Genomic DNA, 22611 nt, shown 5'->3' with positions numbered 1-22611 from the left:
AATAAACTAATTTGTACAAAAATGCAAATAGTGCAAATAGAACAGAAAAAAGGGGAAAACACTAAAAAGTGTAATGCTATACTCTACAAGCAACTAGTTATTGAGCAGTGCTTTTGATTCTCTATATTTATTGATATCATTTCAGTTTATATGTAATGTAAATGTATGTATGAATGATCTCTTGCAGAGATTTGTAAGATGTAAGGGGAAACTTAATATTTATAAACGAAAATATTTATATATTTAAAAAAGATAATACACAAACATAATAAAATTGTTTATTTATCAAAATGATTATGTTTTGAAATGAAATAAAGGTGAGTGAACCCATGGAGTAAAGAATAAGTTTACTCCATGGTGAACCTCACAAAAGAAAGAAAAAAAACTGTGCGTGCAGACTAATACGCGTCTGTAAATTTCTAAGAGTTGCGAATGAATTTCCTATTTTTACCTGAAAAATAAATGGTCCCTTTTGGTCCCTGGATGTAACATAGAAATACTTATTAGGTGTCATATTTTCAAAATCGTCTCAATTCACCTCCACCATGGTGTCGGATTTTGGAATACAAATATTACTATATTCGGCATTTTTTTACTGTAACAAATATTATAAAACGAACAATTAAATATTAAAAATGATGTTAGCATGTAGGCCTACTTGGTAACATTTTATTTAAAAAAATGTGCAGTCCTTAGTACACGGTTACAGAGAGAATATTTTTTTAACAACGCCACCAATTTCAAACTGTTCTTAGGAAAACTACTCCACAGGTGTGTAGGCAAGAATAGGTTCTCAATTTGCTTCAAAATTTGTGTTTGAGGTAAGATTAGATCTAGTTTACTACTATTTATTATAATAAATTGTTATTAGATTTTTATAAAGGATCATTTTTTTCCTGTGGAATATATGTTTGTATTGCGATATCATCAAACAGTGAGTAAGCTTAGGCCCGTAACTCAGTTTAGGTACTCCATGCTCAGTTTGAGTCTACCGCTGCTGGACTGTGTTACAAATCATTTACGTCCGAAACTTTAGCCGCACATGCGTCGGCCCTAGTTCCGTTTCGCACTTATTGTGAATACCAAACCTTAAAATTGGGCCTCATAAATACTTTTTTGAAGAAGAATCACATAAAAAGTAACAAATAAATCCTTTAAATTGATGATTTTACAGACATGTTTCATAGATTCCAACTGTCCTGCTTTCGGCGGGATTGTCCCGCTTTTTGATGTTGTGTCCCGCCCGACCCCTGAATTGTCCCGCTTTCAAAATATTTAATAAGTAAACAAAAATAACGAAATAATATTTTGGAAACTACGATTAAAAGACGATACGCCTTTGAATTTCATAAACAATCAAATACGAACGAGTACGATTGTTCCTTATCATCTGCAGTCATATCTCACTCGCATCGCATCATAGTCCATGCTCGCATGTAAGACGTCGGTGGTCCAGCTAGAAGGGAACCCAGCTAGAAGGGAACCCAGCAGACTCTACGCGCGCTAAGGCAAAAATGCCTAGGCCTACAAAAGGCCAACAATTTTCTTTCGCCAAATCAATTTATGTTTAGCAAAATAAAAATTCGTAATTTTTATTTAAAAATATAAATTGTTTAGCAATTATTGTTTAAAATGTTCTTTCGTTAATGCGAATGTATATCTATTGTTTTGTAAAATTATATATAAATAATCAACTCGTTGGTTTTTTCCCGGTGACCTGAACTTGCGAATCGGTGGCTTATAATGTACATGTAACGGCAGGGAGTTCTGTATTGTGGTACATTCCACTTAGGACGTGCTGCAGAGCCGGCCCAGCCTGGTGTCTGTGACTTACCACAACAACCGTTCGGCTCACAAGATAAATACACGTGGTGATTTTTACAAGAGGGGTATAGTGCGTGTACATTAAATGGAATTTCCACAACAATAGTTCGGCTCGCACGATAAATACACGTGGTGATTTTTACAAGAGGGGTATAGTGCGTGTACATTAAATGGAATTTCCACAACAATAGTTCGGCTCACACGATAAATACACGTGGTGATTTTTACAAGAGGGGTACAGTGCGTGTACATTAAATGGAATTTCCACAACAATAGTTCGGCTCGCACGATAAATACATGTGGTGATTTTTACAAGAGAGGTATAGTGCGTGTACATTAAATGGAATTTCCACAACAACCGTTCGGCTCACACGATAAATACACGTGGTGATTTTTAAAAGAGGGGTACAGTGCGTGTACATTAAATGGAATTTCCACAACAATAGTTCGGCTCGCACGATAAATACATGTGATTTTTACAAGAGAGGTATAGTGCGTGTACATTAAATGGAATTTCCACAACAATAGTTCGGCTTGCACGATAAATACACGTGGTGATTTTTACAAGAGAGGTATAGTGCGTGTACATTAAATGGAATTTCCACAACAATAGTTCGGCTCACACGATAAATACACATGATTTTTACAGAGGGGTACAGTGCGTGTACATTAAATGGAATTTCCACAACAATAGTTCGGCTTGCACGATAAATACACGTGGTGATTTTTACAAGAGAGGTATAGTGCGTGTACATTAAATGGAATTTCCACAACAATAGTTCGGCTCACACGATAAATACACGTGGTGATTTTTACAAGAAGGGTATAGTGCGTGTACATTAAATGGAATTTCCATTTTTTTGCTTTTTTTTTCCTAAAGTGGGAGGTCAAATCGTCTCACCAAAAGTGGTCCGAGTTCGAGTCTCGGTTGGGGCGACTTTTTGTCATTCTCACAGATTTCCTCATCTTTATCGTTTAAAATTAATTAATTAAATTTCAGTATGTCACCGGGCGGTTTAGAATTACTGTTCTTTGTCTGATTTGTTTATATATATATAGAGGGTGTTAGACATTACTGGCGGTGAATAAAAAGGTAACTGATTGTCATATAATGTTACCGGTCCCGCTACCAATATGCTATAGCTCCTCAGAATGAAAGTGATGATACTCATGATTAAAACATTTTCTGGAAGCTGTTGAATTGTAGATACAAATTTTGCGCATCGAATGTTGTGACGTCATCTTATGGCTAGTTGAATTATAAAAGTCGTATTTTTATGTTAAAAATTGGAATAAAAGGCGGGTCCTGTTATTTTCACCTATTCTGCGCTGTTGACTTTTTCCAGGGCATACAAAAACGATCGTTTTGATGCAGTTTATTTATTTTGTTTAAACGTTTATACTGTTCATTAGATATACATAATAATTATGATGATTGATATGTGATGATTACATACAGTACATAGGCTATGCTACGGTAATTAATTGAAAATAAATGTAATTTCTTAACGCATGATTTTATTTTTCTTTCTGCACAACGTTCAAACTAACTCAGAGAGCTTGGCTGTGTGAGTCACGGCACCACTGGCAGACCATGTGCTTACTGACTGAACAGCAAACAACGCACTGTGGCCGGCCGGCTGTTTGCCACGGAATTTTACCTTTTGCCAACTTCTGTGTATCATAATGCAACTCAAATCATAAATTTGTTTTATAATAAACTAGCAATTATACCCGTCCTAGGGCAGGTTTCAAAATTAGTTTTGAGAAGCCTTCTCAGTACATAACACCCGATGCCAGTATCTCCCTATACTCACCAACCTGCGTCCCTCTTCAAGAACACCCCACACTCTTTTTTAAAGAAAATTCTTCCCAAGACAAATTCAATTCAACGTGAGTGGGGTATACATAGCTATGATAGGCCTATGGTTTAAGTACGTTGTAAACTGTGTAAATGAATAGATGTCATATTGGCTGATAATTAAAATATCTAATTTTGATACTGTGGTCCCCCAGCCTTCTTTCACCATCCCAGCCACCTGGGGCGGATCCAGACATTTTTGAGAGGGGGGGTCCGCCGATAAAAAGGGCACATCAGATATTGAGTATTTGAGCCACAGCCCCCCCCCCCCCCATGGTGGGGGTTGTGGCGAAGCGAATTTTGTTACAGGACACACTTAGATGGCCGGAAATGGCACTCTCGCACGCAAAATCCATGATAAATGGCACCTTTCTAGTTCGCCGGAAATGACACTTATTAGCAGGGTATAACGATGCAAAATTAAAAGTTATTTTTCAACCAATTTAAACATTATCTGTTGGTATTTTGTTTCAATATTCCAATAAAGAAAGAATTACGAAAATCTGACTTGTAGTTTTCGAAATATAGGGTCTAAAACATTGCCGAAAATGATCGTTTTTAGCCACGAACGTTGTAAACAAATTGCGCCATTTTTCGCTAAAATAATTACATATAATTACGTTTTATAGTAATTTCTTTTATATATCAACATTGGAAATATCAATAAAATATGTTATTAAATGTTTATAAAATATATAGAGTTGTTTATTTAACGGAATTCGTACAAATTCATTGCTCTAAATTTGTGTAGTACCGTCGCGTTCAGTACAGAGAGATCACGTGACTTCTTGGTACACGCGAGAGAAAACGTTCCGCTGTGGGTGATTCGCGTCCACCAATCAAATAGCCAGAATCCAAAATCATTCAACCGTGAGCTCTGCCGATCGCGGGAAAGCTCAGCTTTGATTGGCTTACGATGACATCATATCACAAAATGGTGGTTTTGTAGTTGAGCCTCACGTAATTTTCACAAATATTGTTTCAAAAATGAAATAAATGAACCTTCTTTATGGTATGTGTGATTTTTCTTTAAAATATTTGAATAATAAAGGCTTCATATCGAGAAAAAAACAATTTTTTTGGCACTTATAATAAATATTTCTCAGAGAAAAAAGCACATGGCTTCAACTTGTAGAACTATATTATCTTGGCATAGGAAGACAAACAAATCCCAGGTCATGAGAGGCTCAACTACAAAAACAAGGTTGAATAGTGTAATTTCGATGATTTTTGAGTAAACAATCTACCGCGTATGGTCGTACGCGCTAGATAGTACGATATTTTAACTACATTTTTTACATGTTTGGTTGGATGTAATGGAAATAAAAAATAGTTGATCTGATGGAATGATATGTAAATAAACAAATACCCAAAGAATTATGTTTACAGTTCAATTATTTTCAGAATAATAATACATAAAAATGTGTTTACCAATGGACAAATAATCGAGTCAATGACATAGCGCGCATGGTAACGTACGCGGAGTTGAATCGTAAAAAGTTTACATGCGCCCTCTGTAGTATGTGAAACGATCTATTTTTAGAAGTTTAAGTAGAGATCATCACGCGTCACCACCTCTCACGATGCTCTTTGATCGGCCGCCGTAACTTAACATCGCGCTCATTGTGATAAATTTCTGTTTTTATTTTTGGGGTTAGTGTAGCCTACTCTGTGCATACTAATATACACACAAATATGTCACACAAATAAAATATTGAACCTCTAAAAAGAGGGCACCCTTAAAATTTAGGGGGGGTCCGGACCCCGTGGACCCCCCCTCTGGATCCGCCCCAGGCCACAATCAAGAAACCTTCTCCCCTGGACTGTTTAAATATAGTAACTTTTCCTAGTACAATTCCAATCATATAGGCTACTTCATTACGCCAGTATTTTCGCTCCTCCTCCTCCCCCTCCAAACACACCCCAGATACACTGGGTGATGTGTTTAGGACGGTTCCAGTACAAATTATGTTAGCCATCAATCCCTTAGTAGTTTAAAACATTCCAAATACAGTTTCGGTCATGGTGATAGGCCTACATCCCCACCCCAAACTCACAGCCCCTTCCCAGAGATAATTAAAATTCTTTAACATTTTCCAACCACAATTCTGATCAATTAGATAGCTTACTACCCCTAGCCTAAACAAAATTCTCACTATCCCCTGAACCCCAACTCCCACACCCTATCTCCCAACCTCCCTCTTCCACCAAATCCCCTTTTTGAAATGTGGTTTAAAACCTTCCCGGTACAATTGCGATCATTTTGATACCCCATATGTATGGTTACATACAGAAGCAGAAATTTGTATAACGAAGAAACATCGAAAGTAGGGAAAAGTATGCCATTTTGACTACATTTTGGCCCCTAACTTGGATCCCAGATGGCGGATGATGTTGAAATGTAGTTTAGAACCTTCCCAGTACAATTGCGGTAATTTTGATACGTATGTAAGGTTATGTGCAGTAACAAAAATTTGTATAACGAACAAACAGACTAAAATGAGATGTGAAAAATATGAATACAAAAGCCGAATAAAAAAATTTAAAAATAATATATTTTAAAAAAAACACATGATCGTTTGAGGTCAATCAAATGGATGGTTCAATTAACAGTGAAGAGTACAGTGTAGTAAACTCGTAGAATATTCAATTCAATTTAACAACTTATTAAGTGGTTTCAATAAAGAAGAATTTATAAAGCAAGTATTCAATATAAATATGTTCTGTAGAAATATATCAACAAATTTTAAACATTTTTACACTCTCTCCCCGCAGCAAGAGTCGAGTCTGACTAAATACTAGGCCTATAATAAAGTAAAGTACTTGTAACAAACCTAAGCCTAACATTATTAAGTTATTTTATTATATTAAACATTCAAAGAGCCCCCAAAAAATGACATGGTATGCCTTTGAAATAAATAACAATAGAATCGATTACTGACATTTCAGGCGGTACAATTTTTTAATCAACATGGTGTCCTGAAATATCCTGAAAACGCTATGTTATTTTTGTTAGTTACACTTGGCTGGTCGTGACTGAACGAACGAAAATCGTCTGTTATAAGCTTTGTTACAATGTTAATCACCGTCATGTGACACCCATCGGTGAATTGTTGATTGTTGATTGACATTTGCTATTTCTAAAATAAATTATTATTTCACGCTAATAACGTGGAACACGAAAGACAATGAGATCGGGATAAACTGGGAGCCGGAAATCCCTGCTCGATAAAACCTTCATGCGTGGATTGTGACCTTAATGTATTACTTGAGGATAGCGACGCTCGTGAATATCGCTAGCAATACTCGAACGCTCGGTCAACACTCGTTCAAAACACTTGAGGAATGTCGAAAGTCCTCTGACCAGTACTGTATGTATACAGTGTATATGTATACAGTGTATAGTGTATACAGTGTATAGTGTATACTGTATATACTTTAGACACAAAATAGAGGGCACACTAACATTTTTTTTCTCCAGGTCACAATGGCATAACCTAACTCGTCCTTAGTGACTAGTTCAAATCTAGTTATATTATAAAATGCCTTTAGGATTAATAAACAACACATTTTTGACAGTCCACAGCATGCTTATTTTTTTTCATTATGAGATGCTATGCATCAATTTGTCACAATTTATGCTTCCAAAACCATTTCAATCACTTTATATGCTAATTTGATGCGTAGTGGGTATGTAGGGCAAGTTTTTTTCATACACAAAAATGATAATTTCACAAATTAGACATTAGATATTCTGTTAAATTAGAAAATATATTCAAATCTTATATTTTACCGATATAAAAGGCGTTATCTGTTATATTACATAGCCAACAACAAGTTGGATATCTACTGCTGGATCGGGTGTAACTAGGCCTCCTTTGTAATAAGTCTGCCTAGTAGTAGTGCGTTGTATTCACCTTACCTTGCGAAGAATAATATACAGGTAATTAATAATTAATGATTCCTTAGCAATAAAATATTCATTTGGGTCTAGTCGGCCCTAAGTCAAGTCGGCCACAAGTCAAGTCGACCCCACTTCAACTCGGCCACACGTCAACTCGGCCTCAGGTCAACTCGGCCTCAAGTCAACTCGGCCTCACATCAACTCGGCCTCACGTCAACTCGGTCAACTCGGCCCCAATAAAGTATGGAACGCAAAAAGCGAAGCAAATTGATAAAATAATTTTAAATATATATTATTTTTTATAAACATTTTTTTTACTGTAATCTAATAATATCTATATCTAAGAATATTTCGATTCATTCTGGGAAAATCCTTGTATCAAAATATATAGGCCTTACGGGCCTAGGCTAGGCCTACATAACAACATACTGAGACAATAACATCACAACTAATAATATTTAAATAAATTAAACAAAAAACGACCGAGTGTGTTATAATTTATATTGAATTTTCTGTTTTATTTTGTCTAGCCTATGTGTAGGCCTAGGCCTAACCGTACTAGCCTAATCCTGCCATTATAATATCAACTGTTAGCACTTTTTGCGTTCCATACTTTAATGGGGCCGAATTTACCGATTAGTATTTAGCCGAGTTGACGTGAGGCTGAGTTGGCTTGAGGCCGAGATGACATGAGACCGAGTTGACTTGAGGCCGACTTGACTTGAGGCCGATCGAGTTGACTTTGGGCCGACTTGACGTGGGGCCGACTTGAATTTGGCCGAGACGGTTTAGGGCCGAGTTGAACCCATTTTTTGGTTGGCTAGCAACCATGCAGCGCATCTATCGTTGTGACGTCACACCGCAGAACTCTATACAGTTCCAGTGGATAGATAGAAACCAAGTGACATATGATTTCCAATACCTGTCTGATATTTCCTGTTGATATCAATTCAAGTGTTTTAAACTTTATCATTTCAGGCGATTGTTTACATTTCTCTTGAGTGCACAACCAGCATAATTGTTCATTTAATCAACCAATATACACACTTTCATTGATCAAGTAGTTGTAGGTGTTTTGGCTTGGTTTTTTAATTATCTCTGCCAAGGAGGTTCCCTCCTCGGTTTATTTGTCTGTCTGTTAATAGCAAGATTATTTTCACCATAGATACACCTTGACCATAAGACTCCAAGGGGTTGTGAGACTCCAAGGGCGTGTGGTGCAGTATGTTATATTATTGCTTGTATCTTTTCTTTAAAAAAAAGAATGTTTCCTCTCCACCCAAATATATTTAAATTATTATTAGGATATTCCAACTAGAAAAAAAAAGTAATGGAAAATTGTAAACATCACATGTCTACAATGCAATTGTGTTGAAGATGCTTATTTATTTTATACAGAGGCAAACGATTTTAGAATTGTACCAGCATATTGTGGCTACTCATCTACCTTTATCTCCTATATCTCTATTTATAATTGGAAGCACATATGAAAATACATGAAATATCTGTAATGAATAATTTATGTATGAATGTTTAACACACTTCTGTAGTAAAAAAAATGTTTATTATTCAAATTTGTTGAGTGAATAGTGATATTGATATAATAAAGTGCTTGTAAGGAGATGGTTGTGAACTGGAAATATTTTTAATATGCATGTTGTATAGTAAGATTAAAGATAAGATAATTTATTTGTCCTTTGGTACATTGAAATTACATACAATTGTATCATTGATGGTTAAAGATTCAAGATTGTAATCGATGATTTCCAATAAAGCTAATTTGTTTTGGAGATCAATTGACCTTTCTGAACTCCCAGTTCCTGCACCTATGATTGCAGGATGATCTTTGGTCTGACCAAAATCGAGTTTCGGCACATTTAGTTGGTATTTGATTTATTTTTATTTTTACGGTAATATTGAGTATAAAAAAAATCAAAAAGATAGTACAGTAAATATAGTATTCATTCATAATGGTCAAGTTTAGTCTTATTTTGAAGAGAAGAAATAGGTTTTGATGAAGAGATATAATTTTAAAATTTACATAATCCATACTCCGCCAAAATAAGTTGTAACACAAATTTGATAACATATTTGAAAAGAAAATGTCCTTGGCATTATTTTTTTTTTTCATTGTTAGAGTTTCTGTCAGTCTAAATTAATTATGTGACATATGCTTTTTAGGTCCTGGGGGAGCAAAATAAACTTAGGGGTCAATGGGTTAAATATCATCTTAATTTCAAATTATATAATAATAATAAACATTGTTTACTAATAAGTGTGCCAGTTATTCAGCACTGAAGAAAATATTTAAACACATAGACCATAATTTTACTACTGTCCGAACACACACACTCGAAATTCACTTTACGAAAGACAACGATTTAGGCAACTGATTCCACGCTATTACAGATAACAACAGTAACGTAAAGTAACGGCTAATACTAGAGGGCGTAATGTGGTCTAGTTCCCGTCCTGTAAAAGTTCCAAATTTTCTCTACATCCACAGACGAGGCCTAGAAAACCGTATTCTTATTATTTACTTTAGTCACATCAAGTAAGTCATATCTGAATGTGTGATCATCATTTTACAAATTATAAATGAATTATTGTCGAGTACTGCAAGTAATGGCGGAAATCCCCGAGGTGAAAAAAGGAAATTCTGTCAGGCCGTCATTTTTTACGGAATTGTTCTGAAACATATATTCAATTCAAACGAACTAGTTTATAAAATATGTTCAAAGCAATATTATGAAATTAAAATATTTAAACTCACTTTTCCCTCTCGAGAACGCGTCTCCTGCAAGTATAGTGTTTGTATTTCCTCTTTGAACTTGGAAATGTAAACTGATAGTTTAGCCTTACCGGGAATTGAAAGGACATCACATGCTAAACATCTCCTGAATGTTTTCTGCATGACACAGCACTGTTTTATTTGAGATGTTTGATATGGCAGAACGTTTATTCTGTGAAATCTGTGAATAGGAATAAATAAAAGCAACCACCGGTTGGTTGGTTGGTTGTTGCTAAGCTTTTACTGTAACCATAAAATCATAAAAAAGATCCACTTGCTGATCATGTTGATGAATAAACTGAATTATCACAAATCTAGTGTACCTTATCACCAAAATAACCAATTATTTCTATGTTGTTCATAATATGACAGATGTGACCCAAAACCCAATCATGATTGTATTTTCAATAAAAAATCATCATTTATTTATTGTATAATAAAGCAAAATGTATTATGATATAAATGTTAAGTATTTTAATAGTAAGTCGTTCATTGTGTCTGTTTTTGTTTTCTAGCATCATGCAATTATTAGTCCCATTAACGACAAACATTACAGTATCCTGGATCATCAATTACAAATGGCTGTCTGACAGCAAGTGAACATTGCGGTCATACAATTAAATCCAGCTCAAATTTTTGTCATTAACACTACATAAGACAATCACATGTTTATTCCTGTCACCATCATGCTCATATAAGTTTGTAAAAAACGGTGATGATTTGTGGTGAGTTTATACTGAATATCCTGATGTGATATACAAGCTGTATTTATGACATCACTAATATAATTTTCTTTGTGTCAAGTAACTTATTATCTTGTGAAATGTTTATATTATTATAATCTTTTATGTTTATGTTACTTTGGTTTATGAGATGAATCATGAATTTCTAATGAAACCTAATTGCACTGTTTATAATCTTTGCAGCTGAAAAAAAACCACCAGATTTCTTGATGCATCATGGCAACAAATATGTATTAATGGAGAAGAATGTTTTGAATTATCATTGGGCATGCATGACTACTATGTTGATGAAGATGATCCATTAATTAAAAAAGCTATTTAAAGGATATCTCATCACCGCTCAGTTGACAGGATGCGGCTTACAGTTGTCGATTGCTTTTTCAACAATCAGAATTATATCTAGTTACAAATGTATGATTTCAGCTAAGGAATAACTACTTTTTAAAAGTATCATAAAAAGTATAGATTAATGTTCATAAAACATTTGTAAGCAAGGAATTTCTATCATTTAATAATACTTTAATGTGTTTATGATTTCCTGAGCCTGGTTGGAGCTTAAGTTACTAAATGTGTTACATCAGCAAAAAAGCGCAACAAGTTATCATGGTCATGTCACTAGGTGTGATTCTGGCAGGCATATTGCTGTGGTTTTATGTGTCGCAGAGTTCCTATGTTCTGGTATACAACCTCGGAATGAATTTCATCACAATTAAACCCAATTCTCATAGTGTCACAATTGAAATACAGGAGAAGAAGATTTTTCAGATGAGATTGGGGTCACAGGTCAGCGATTCTTTGTATTGTGTTGACTGTCGTATACACATTGGTAAAATGAGCGCGTGTGTAAATTGGATAAATGACACAAATACATACAGCGACACATCCGCTCAAACCATAATGAAATTTGAGGATGGCGGCGATGATGATATCAGTTGTTTACATGTAGATTGGAAAATTTATTCATCAGATTTCATTCTTGAAGATTGTGTTAATATGACCATTGGACATTGGTATGGAGGAGCTGAAATTAATAGTTTAAAATGGCCACTTGAAAGAAGTAGCATCCCAATGCAACCGTATGTTAGCTTGGATTTAATTGAACATAAACAAGCATATGGGTCTGTTCTTGAGAGATATTGGTTGTCTTCAAGCGGAATAGCAGTAGTTGTTGATAAAATGACTCCTTTACATGTCAGTATAAATGAAAATGGTAATCACGAATTATGTTTAAGATCATCTTACTTAAATTCACCTTATAAAAATCCATCTGGTCAGCTTCCGCACTTAAAGTACTCAATATGTATGAGCGGAAATATCAGAAAAGTGCATGATGCTATTGTGAAAAAATATTTTGAAAAACCTTTAAGCGTGCCTGATACCAAAATGTTTGAGTTGCCCATTTGGTCAACATGGGCACGATATAAACAAAATGTAACGCAAGAAAATGTGCTAACCTATGCAAATGAAATTCAGGAACACAACTTCCCAAACAGCCAAATTGAAATTGATGATTTCTACAACACAAAATATGGTGAAATTGATTTTGATTTCAAAAAGTTTGAAAATCCTAATGAAATGGTCCATGAACTTCACAGGCTTGGATTCAGAGTCACGTCTTGGTCTCATCCATTCGCTAATTTTGAATCTAAAGCGTTTAAAGAAGGTCTTTTGAAGGGATATTGGGTTCATGATTTAAAAGACATTGTTCCAGGTCTTGTTAAGTGGTGGAATGGCGTTGCAGCCATTATTGATCCAACAAACTGTGAAGCGTCAACCTGGTTCCTTGACAGGTTGAAACAATTACAAAACACTACAGGTATTGACTCCTTTAAATTTGATGCTGGAGAAACTCAATATCTTCCACTTTATTTTACTTCCAATGAAACACTCAATGATCCAAATTTATACTGTACACATTATGTCAAAATGGTCTCAGAAATTGGAAACATGGTAGAGGTGCGATGTGGTCACCAGTCGCAAAAATATCCTGTGTTTGTCAGAATCATGGATAAAGACTCAAACTGGGGTTATGAAAATGGTTTAAAGACATTGATCCCGTCAGCCATTTTGTTCGGTCTCCTAGGATACCCGTTTGTTTTGCCTGATATGATAGGTGGCAATGCTTATAAAGACGGGAACATAAACGCTAAATATAAACCAGAGCGGGAGCTTTTTATTCGTTGGTTGCAAGTAACTGCGTACCTTCCAGCCATGCAGTTCTCCATCGCACCTTGGCAATATGATGATGAAGTAGTAAATATTTCAAAGAAGATGGTAGATATTCACAAAGACGTGGTTGCACCTCTTGTGTTACAATTAGCCAAAGAATCTGTCATGACAGGTAATAAGTTGTTATAAATTTTCCATGTATTCATTAATTTATTTACCCAGAACAATACAAACATACAAAGCAACTTGAATTTCCAAGTTGGCCAAGGACTAAATTACTGTAACCGGTGGGCCTGGCAGTCCAAACTAAGAAATTTTAACAATAAAATAGTGTATATAATAATTTTAATAGTTCAACCCCAAATAATGTGCATGCAACTTTTGCAGACTTCAGTTAATATTTAAAAAATGCTTTATCATCAAAATATACCTAATGAGTCCCAGTTGAACTTTCGTTCACTATAACAATCTTTAAAATCACCTTTCATTATACATTGAAAGATACACTATCAACTTTGAGTATACTGAAAAGGACTGTACATTATTTACAATTACTAAATCCTATGACATTTTTTTATTTAAGGTTATCCAATCATTCGTCCATTATGGTGGATAGCACCAGAAGATTCAATTTGTCACGCGTTAGATTCAGAGTTCCTTATTGGTGATTCTTTCTTAGTTGCACCGATACTCGAAAATGGAAAGAGAAAAAGAGACATCTACCTACCAGATGGAAATTGGCAGGATACATCAACGTCAGTGTTATATTCCGGTGGAAGGTGGATTAATGACTACTCAGTTCCAATTGACCATGTTGCAACGTTTGTTAAGAAATAAAGCATTAGAATGTCTTGGACACTTATTTGAGCAGCACTTAAAATATGACGTATTTTAATGATTATATTATAAGTGTGTATTTTAAAAACTGTTATTTATTCTGTTCAAGCAGTATATAACCTATAGTCCTTCCCAAGTTGATTTTACTGATTTCTTAGATATGCAATTTATAACTTGATATAATGTGCTATTGCCAATTAACATAACACATAACCATTTCTCATGGGAAAATTTCATATGTATTTAGCATTAGAAATTAAATCTCTATTATAACATTTTTAATAATTGTACATTTTAAAATCCTAAAATAGACCTAAACCATCTAATAAAATATATATATTTTTTTACAAAATCCAAACCTTAATATTTAATTAATGAAAACGTCACCACACACATTATTTGAGACTAAAACTGACCAAGATCAAATATTTGTTCTGTACACTTTGCGTAATACAACAACTACTCCCCAATAATTAAAGTCTAATAATCCATTTTTACATACAGTATATTGAGTTTGCATATGCTTAAAGAAACTATATTCAAATATCATATCATACAGTAGTATTGTTGAAAAGATCAATTTTCTTTTCTGAGTAGAATATTACAGAGCCAAGTAACATCTGCTTTTTAAACAAAATATTTATTTTTTATAAGAATCGCTAGTTTATTTTTAAAAATTGCATACTGTATAATTTCATTTGACTATTTTTACAATTTGTGCAAATAAGATGGATATCCTGTAAGAATTTAAAATGTTTTGAGTGGAAAAGGTAAATAAAGTGAAATCTGAGATGTGTTTTAAAGATGTGTATAGTCCCCAAACAACATTAAAAAAAGAGATAAAAAACGAAATCAAACTTTGATTATAAACAGCTAAATTCAACCCCAAACTGTTGTCTCCGACAGCAATTAATGGACTTCATATTGACTATTATTCCTTAACAGTTTTTCAGGTAAATATTTTTTACACGATCTATTTATATATGATATTAAAATGGCATATTTAAATTATTTTTCCCAGGTGGAACAATCATTACAATATCTATTACAAATACAAGAAAAATATATGACTGTATTGAAGAATACATGTGTGACGAGCAAAAACAGTGTATTATATTGTACTTTGACCAAAGTAGATAAATTACCCAATATTTTGTTTAATTATTCAATTGATCTTAAAGTCTGCTTTTAGTGTTCCATCTTGTATTACTTTTAACCTTTAAATAAACAAAGTAGTGCCTCGACATGCCCCAATGTGATAATGGGTTTTACTTGACATTTTAATCATGCACTGTTGCTAATATTTGACACATTAAGGTATTCTTATTTTTAATTAACATATTTGTAAGGTTCAAAAGTATTGCATATTGCAGTAGAATCCCTATTATAAGGGGATATCTTTTTGCACCCAACAAAGTGTCTCCTGAGTAGATGTTGGTCATCAATTTTAATTACAGTATCATCTTTTTTACTTTGATGCCTTTATGTTTTTATTACTTGGAAAAATAGAATTTTGCCAAGTATACTGTAGTACTTGATTTGTATGTTTGTTAGCATGGGGCAGGGGCGCCGCAAACCATAGCTAATACAATTGCCACAGGTTCAAGACACTCCTCCCTCAGCCATTGTTCTGATGGTAAGACAAGTCTTGTCAAATAAGGACTTAAAGCCATCTCCGAATAAATTAAATAAAAAATAATTTTACAAATAATTATATAAATCACAAATAATAATTGCAACATAAATTAAATAAATTATAGTAATATAAATCAAAAATTATAAACCCCAGCAGGATTTGAACCAGTAACCCTCTGTGGCAATATTTTGCAAAGTACTTCACTCAGTATCTGAGTGCTTTCATTTTGAGTGTTGAGTGAAATCTGATGCTTTCTTTCCATTTAAATTTGTGACTGTTAAGTCATTTGGGAGCAAACAGCTTCTTCCTTTCATTATAATGCTTTTTACTATTCAATATACAGTTCCACGCTTGTATGCTAGTGTTGCAATAAATCTAATCATATTACTGTAGAAGTTGTTGATTCATTCAGTTTGGCACATCTAATTTGATAGTTTTTAATGATGAATGCTGTTTTACAATTATTCTTTTGTAGTTTAAGAACTATATTTGTAAGCCTAAACAGTTGATACATTTATATATTATAGGATCCTTCCTGGGTATGTATTTCAATATTAATGATTTTAAGGAATTATATCTATTTAGTGATTAAATTTTAAGCATTCATTGACCGTGTTTTATTTTACTTTTTAATAATTAAATTTTTGCATTATTGGAAAATTGAGTTCTATTTAAATAATTGATTGATTAAATATAATCATATTTAATGCATATACTGTATACAAATAATGAATGTTTATGAGTGTAATGGTACAAATAATGGCATGAGGTGAAGGATGAAAGGTAATATTTTAACGAGGCGAAGGCGAGTTAATATAACCTTTCATCATTCACCAAATGCCATTATTTGTACCATTACACGAATATAAAACATTCATAATTTGTTTTATATAACATCAGATTCCTGTCATTTGGCTAAATAAAAGGTAGGCTCAGCTAGCCAAAAGGCCTACATTTGATTCACATTGATTAAAACAGTAACATTTGGTTTTTAATAATTATATTAAATATTATTATTATATGGATTTTATAAACGCATCTACTGTAGTGTTAATTATGTCAACAAACTACAATTAACTACAAGTTACTAGTAGACCTAGCTAGGCTGAAAGACAGCAATACAAAACTTTGACAGGCAACTGGAACTCATCTAGGCTAATCATGTTTTTTCCAACGATTCCACTTCTTGTAGAGATGTTCCCATTAATTAATCAAAATCCTAAAAACGATCTAAAGCTAATTTAAATGACTTTTTGATCTAAATTAGTACATATATATATATCTACAAAAATGTACTTCCATCGCGAAACCAGTCATAACAGTAACATTCGCAACGAAAGTACAAAATAGGTGGCGCTGTTGTATTTCAAAAGCTATAGTATAAAACAAATATTTTCCGTACACAAAAAAAAAGTACTACTGTATTAAACGATTGTTTAATAGTGCGTACTATTGCACGCCATGTGACCCAAAATCGTCCAATCAAATGACAGGAATTTATTTAGGTGTTATAAAATATAAGATAGCGATCTAGAACAGAATATACATAGTTTGTAATGTTAAATTGTAAATATGAATACATAGTATAATGGTTTAAACAAAGTCATCATGACTATTGGTTTGAAAACAGATCATAATTATTAACGTTCTGTTTGTTGTTACGCGTTGTGCATTACCAAAATCCCTACTGTAAAAAAACAATTTTGTATGCATTAAAAATCATGTACAGTGTATGTTAATATCAGAGACATTAATGGCTTATGTCAGATTGGTGACATACTAATGAAAATCAAAGGCTTGGAAGGAAAAATGGTTTATAATATTCATAATTGCAATCTGAAATTGAATTGAAACAGAGGTGTAGCATAAATTACTGTAAAAAAGAGATAATAAAACCTAGTAGTGTAATATAGCATCAATTTAGTTCTGTCTGCTGTTCAATCAATCATGTTAAATGAGAATGTACAGTAGATGTCAATTCAGGGGTGAAAAAAAAGCTGGTGACAATGTCTTTTCTGTCACCGCTCCGCGTATCTGGAACGTACTTCCAGACAATTTAAGAGGAGCGAATTCAGCACCTATTTCACCTAACTCTGCTCTGTTCTTTGTAGGCCGCAATATAAAAACATAGATAGATTAGCATACTTTGTGTGTGTGAGGTTGTTAAAGGTCCTCTGGCAGAGTCCACAAGTTTTATGATTAGCAATACCTTGTGGTCATATATGAAGCTGTTAAAGACCCTCTAGCAGAGTCTACAAGTTACAGATGTGGTCATGTATGAGGTAGCAATACCTTGTGGTAATATGCTGTCAAAGGCCTGGGGGAAGAGAGTCTATGAAAACATTTGCTGATAATAATATTTATTATTAACGGCTATGAGCACTCACTGGCTAAACCCAGGGGCCCCAAAGGTTATGGGGGCCCCAGTGACCAGAGGAAAAAAACAGGCATTAAAATATGCCGAAAAAGGCTAAAAACGCCTGATTCCTCCAGTGTTGGAACTTGGAAGGCCACTTAGGTTTTCTAAAGCAGGGGCCTTTGCGTTATGCCACTGATTACGAGTCTTTAAAAATGAATAGCGAATCGACAACAACAACAATCTACTGGTACAACTCACCAAATTTTATTAATCATTTATTTTAAATTCACACTTGATGTACTGCTCATTATCAAATATAAATTTGTAGGCATTGTTTATGTTGTATGATATAAAACTTCAAACTCTGAGTAAAGTATACTTTATAAATTTGTATACCATAAAATACAAGTACGAATATTTTCATAACCCAATTTATTCATTTTCATATATATGCAAATAAATCCGGACCGGAATACAGGCTCAGTGTGAACATAGCTTAAGTATATAAAACTGCTTCATCAACCTCATAAATGTGACACTACTCAACTTGTGACATATGAGCTGTGGCAAGACATTTCAGTTTAATAGACTTTCAATTGATTTTGCATTAAAATTTATTGAGAAATAATCATTAATCTATATTTGAAATATTCACATTAATCTATCAAACACTATTCGTCGTGCGTCACCTACTTTTAACTATGCTATAAAACATTTAATCATATTATTATGCTGTATCAAAAATGTATGTACGTTACTTCGCTTTAATTATTATATTTAATTTGATTTAAATTGTTCAGCTTAAATGAATTTTCTTTAAAATCAGTATGTTACACCAGTACTGTGAAACACTAATACTGTGATATAGGCCTACCTGTACTCTGGTGTGCCTGTACTGTGAAACACCTGTACTGTGATATGTACACAGTGTGAAACACCAGTAATAGGCCTATACTGTGAAATGTACACCTGCATTGTGATGCCTGTACTATGATACACCTGTGCTGTGATAAACCTGCATTATTCATATAGTATATCTGTCAATGGAGGGTATACCATTTGTATCATAGTCAACTATTAGCTGTACTTTTTTTAATCTCATTTTCTCAATGTATTGCTAAAGAGAATCACTAATAACAGGAAGTAGAATCCAACATTAATTGGACAATACAAATAATCAATTTCAGGGATTTTCAGGGACCTCCCTACTGGGTTTACCTCTTAAATCTAACCCCAACTAAACTAAAAATCAATCTATTATAGTTTTTTCAATTCCTTATGTAGTTGTTTTGGAGTAACATGTGTAAAATAATCAGGTTTGAATGATAATGAAGCTGTTTTAATGACCATGCCTTTAATCCTGTTAATTGACATTTCTACTTTTGTAGCTGTCACCTGAAGGTATTCATGTCTATAGTCAGACTATTATAGTAAGTTATGTTAAAGTGTATGGGTTAAATGACTTTGAAGCTTGTCACTATGAAAGGCAATTATATTCCTAATTATACATCATGTGTCTATGATTAGATATAGATCTTATTGCTAGGCAAGAGTGAAATGATTAGTATTATTGATTGACAAATGATATGACAGAATATGAATGCACAGCTATATACAATTATAATAATAATATATGTTTATAATAATATATTTTTTATATAATTTTTTAATTGAAAAAAGGGCTTCAATGTTTTCTAGGGGAAGGGAAAACACACATCCCCAATTCAGTCCCCATTTTTTAAAATCCTGATTTGTGGATCATAATAATAACATATTATCTGTCTTTGCATTTTGACAATTCAAGTTAGACTACAAAATAGTTTGGGTAGCAGGATACACTATAATAGGGGGTAGCGAGAATCTCCTATAATACATATTAAAAACACAGCATATGAGTATATTCGTAACCCTAGTATATTATATTATACAGATATTGACTGCTTAGAGGTTAAATATAAGATTTATCCCCGAGGGAATGATATTATGTTCGAGGGAATATATATTTCCCGAAGAGCCAGCTGAGGGAAATATATAATTCCCCGAGAACATAATATCATTCCCGAGGGATGTAAAATCTTATATTTTACCAATATAAAGGCGATATCTGTTATATTACATAGCCAACAACAAGTAGAATATCTGCTGGGTCGGGTACCTTAGGCTAGGCCTTCTTTTTGTATTGTATGTAAACAAGCCTGCCTAAACACCTTCCTTGCGAAGAATAACATACAGATACTAACATACCGAGTTACTACTGTGAGTATTAACCAATCACAAACAGTCTTTCATCACATCTAGGGAGGACTAATAACAAATGAGGGCGCTATGTATGCATAGTTTAAATAGTTTAGTTGATTAATTTCTTTCAAGCAAGTTCCGTGGCGCAAAGAATGAAGCATTGTCTTGTGATGGAGTGACAATTTCATTGTGAGTTCAAGACCCAGTAGATGACTTTTTGTTTATTTATCGCCAAACGCGAGTGTTGCCACACAAAAATTACGCAGTCAATATCATCGTACTCGCGAATTTGCTGGATTTTATATGTTTAATGACAGGGACACGATAATTACGCGAAAATTACTCAGTCAATATCATCGTACTCGAGAATATATAAGATTTACGATCCTCACAGAGATAGTCATGTGATGCAGTTTCAACCAATCACGTTCATGTATTTATATAGGCTATGTAATATAGAGTACATAGGTATCAAACATTATATACCATGCAGCATGTTCAATGCAGTCATTTATGTTAGTACAAGACTAATAACACTAATAATCACTAATGTTGAGTTGTTCGATACGCATCATTTTCTCATATCATTTAATTAGCACTCATAAATAAGTTTGTAATTAAATAAATTAGTCTTTGAATGGAACGTCTAATGACCGATATACTTTGGTGTGTGGTATAATATACAAATAGAGAATGTTTTAATATTTGTGGAATGGTATAAATAATTTCATATAGGTGAATAAATGAAATTCCGAGTGAAAAATGGAATATTTTATTCCACAAATATTAAAACATACATTATTTTTCAACATTTCATTCAGATTCAATTGATTGATTCAGAATGGCATTAAAGAATTATTTACTTCTATAGCCCAATGACCACTTATTTCATGTTTTTGTCATCATCAAAATGCCATGGCAACGAAAAAAATCTTTAAAAAAAGGGAAAAAAAGCAAGGTTTCCATAGTGCCTCGGCAACGCGTGAGCCACCACACATGGAAGGCAGCGCAAGAACCAGAGCAATGCCCTCAACCACCCCAGGCGAACAGTGTCCCAGCAACCTCTGGATGGCAAGAGTAAATGAGAGAAAGTTTGATGCATTAATTGATAAGATTGGCATGATATGGTATGGTATCTACTCGCAACCCAAAATGTCCATATCTCTTCTCATTGCGAAGTTGCATATGATGGGTGGAATTGGATTTAGGAAACCAGTGCGAGAATCTATCATTACCTCCGCCAAGGAGGTTATGTTTTCACCCCTGTATGTTTGTGTGTGTGTGTGTGCCTGTGAACAGCCTGGAGGCTACAGTTTTCATCCGATTCTCACCAAATTTGGCCACAATGATCTATGCCCCAAAAGCTTGGACGAGTTCGATTGTGAGGGGAAAAGGTCAAGGTCACAACTAACAAAAAACTATTTTACTGCCTAGCTAGAGACCACAGTTTTTATCCGATTCTCACCAAACTTAGCCACAATGATCAATGACTCATTATATAATTGTGGTTAAATTTTGGGGGTCAAGGTCAAAGATCAAGGTCCACAAAAAAAAAAGATAATAAAAAAAAAATATAAATAAAACCTCAGCAGGACTTGAACCAGCGATCTCAACTGTGAGAGGCTGGATACATAACCATTACACCAAACTCTCATCCACAACTTTGTAGTGTGCAGTTAGCCTATTTACACTTAGACCTAATAAAAAAAAAATTTAAAAAATATATATATTCCGGCGACATTTCATGTAGGGGAATTTTACAGTAGGCGAAGGTTTGTACTCTCGGAGTACCCTCTAGTTAATACTGTTTTGGAATGCAAACTTCCTATACATGTTTTATATTACACAATTTTTATATTATAATTAACTCACCCAGTGGCGTAACGGCTATGAGTTCTCAGTGGCTAAATTCAGGGGCCCCTGAGCTAAAAAACGTCCCAGGGCCACTTCAGGGTCCCTAAACCAGGGTCTTTATGCCTCTGCGTAATGCCACTGTACTCACCTAAAGGTTGGGATAAGTCTCGTATTCCAACATTTTAATATCATAAATAATATGGAAAGTACAATTATCTGATTTAAATGGAAGCAGGCATGAAATGACTACTTGCTTTATATATTAACAGTAGGATTTCCATGTTGTACAAAAAACTTGTATTACAATTAACTACATCGTAATCATAATTCATTATAAGCAAGATCACAATGTGTTGCACATTATTACCCCGGTCATTTTTTGTTTTTTGGATCAA

General features: G+C 33.9%; 1 protein-coding gene across 2 annotated transcripts; it reads left to right on the top strand.

Moving 5' to 3' along the window:
* Positions 1-745: 745 nt before the first annotated feature.
* On the top strand, positions 746-16375 carry LOC144853803 (myogenesis-regulating glycosidase-like). 2 transcript variants are annotated; one of them, XM_078711639.1, is made up of 3 exons: positions 746-821; positions 11307-13464; positions 13876-16375. In XM_078711639.1, the coding sequence occupies exons 2-3, from the start codon at positions 11691-11693 to the stop codon at positions 14127-14129; spliced, it is 2028 nt and encodes a 675-aa protein (XP_078567765.1). In that variant the 5' UTR covers positions 746-821; positions 11307-11690; the 3' UTR covers positions 14130-16375. The 2 variants fall into 2 exon arrangements, with proteins under 2 accessions (XP_078567765.1, XP_078567766.1); XM_078711640.1 differs by lacking the exon at positions 746-821 and adding an exon at positions 10908-11105.
* Positions 16376-22611: the final 6236 nt, after the last annotated feature.

The sequence above is a fragment of the Antedon bifida genome, chromosome 10 (genome assembly GCF_963402885.1).
Source record: "Antedon bifida chromosome 10, ecAntBifi1.1, whole genome shotgun sequence".
In the NCBI taxonomy this organism is placed as follows: domain Eukaryota; kingdom Metazoa; phylum Echinodermata; class Crinoidea; order Comatulida; family Antedonidae; genus Antedon; species Antedon bifida.
Note: the sequence above shows the minus strand (reverse complement) of the source record. Positions and strands in the feature narration are given on the sequence as shown.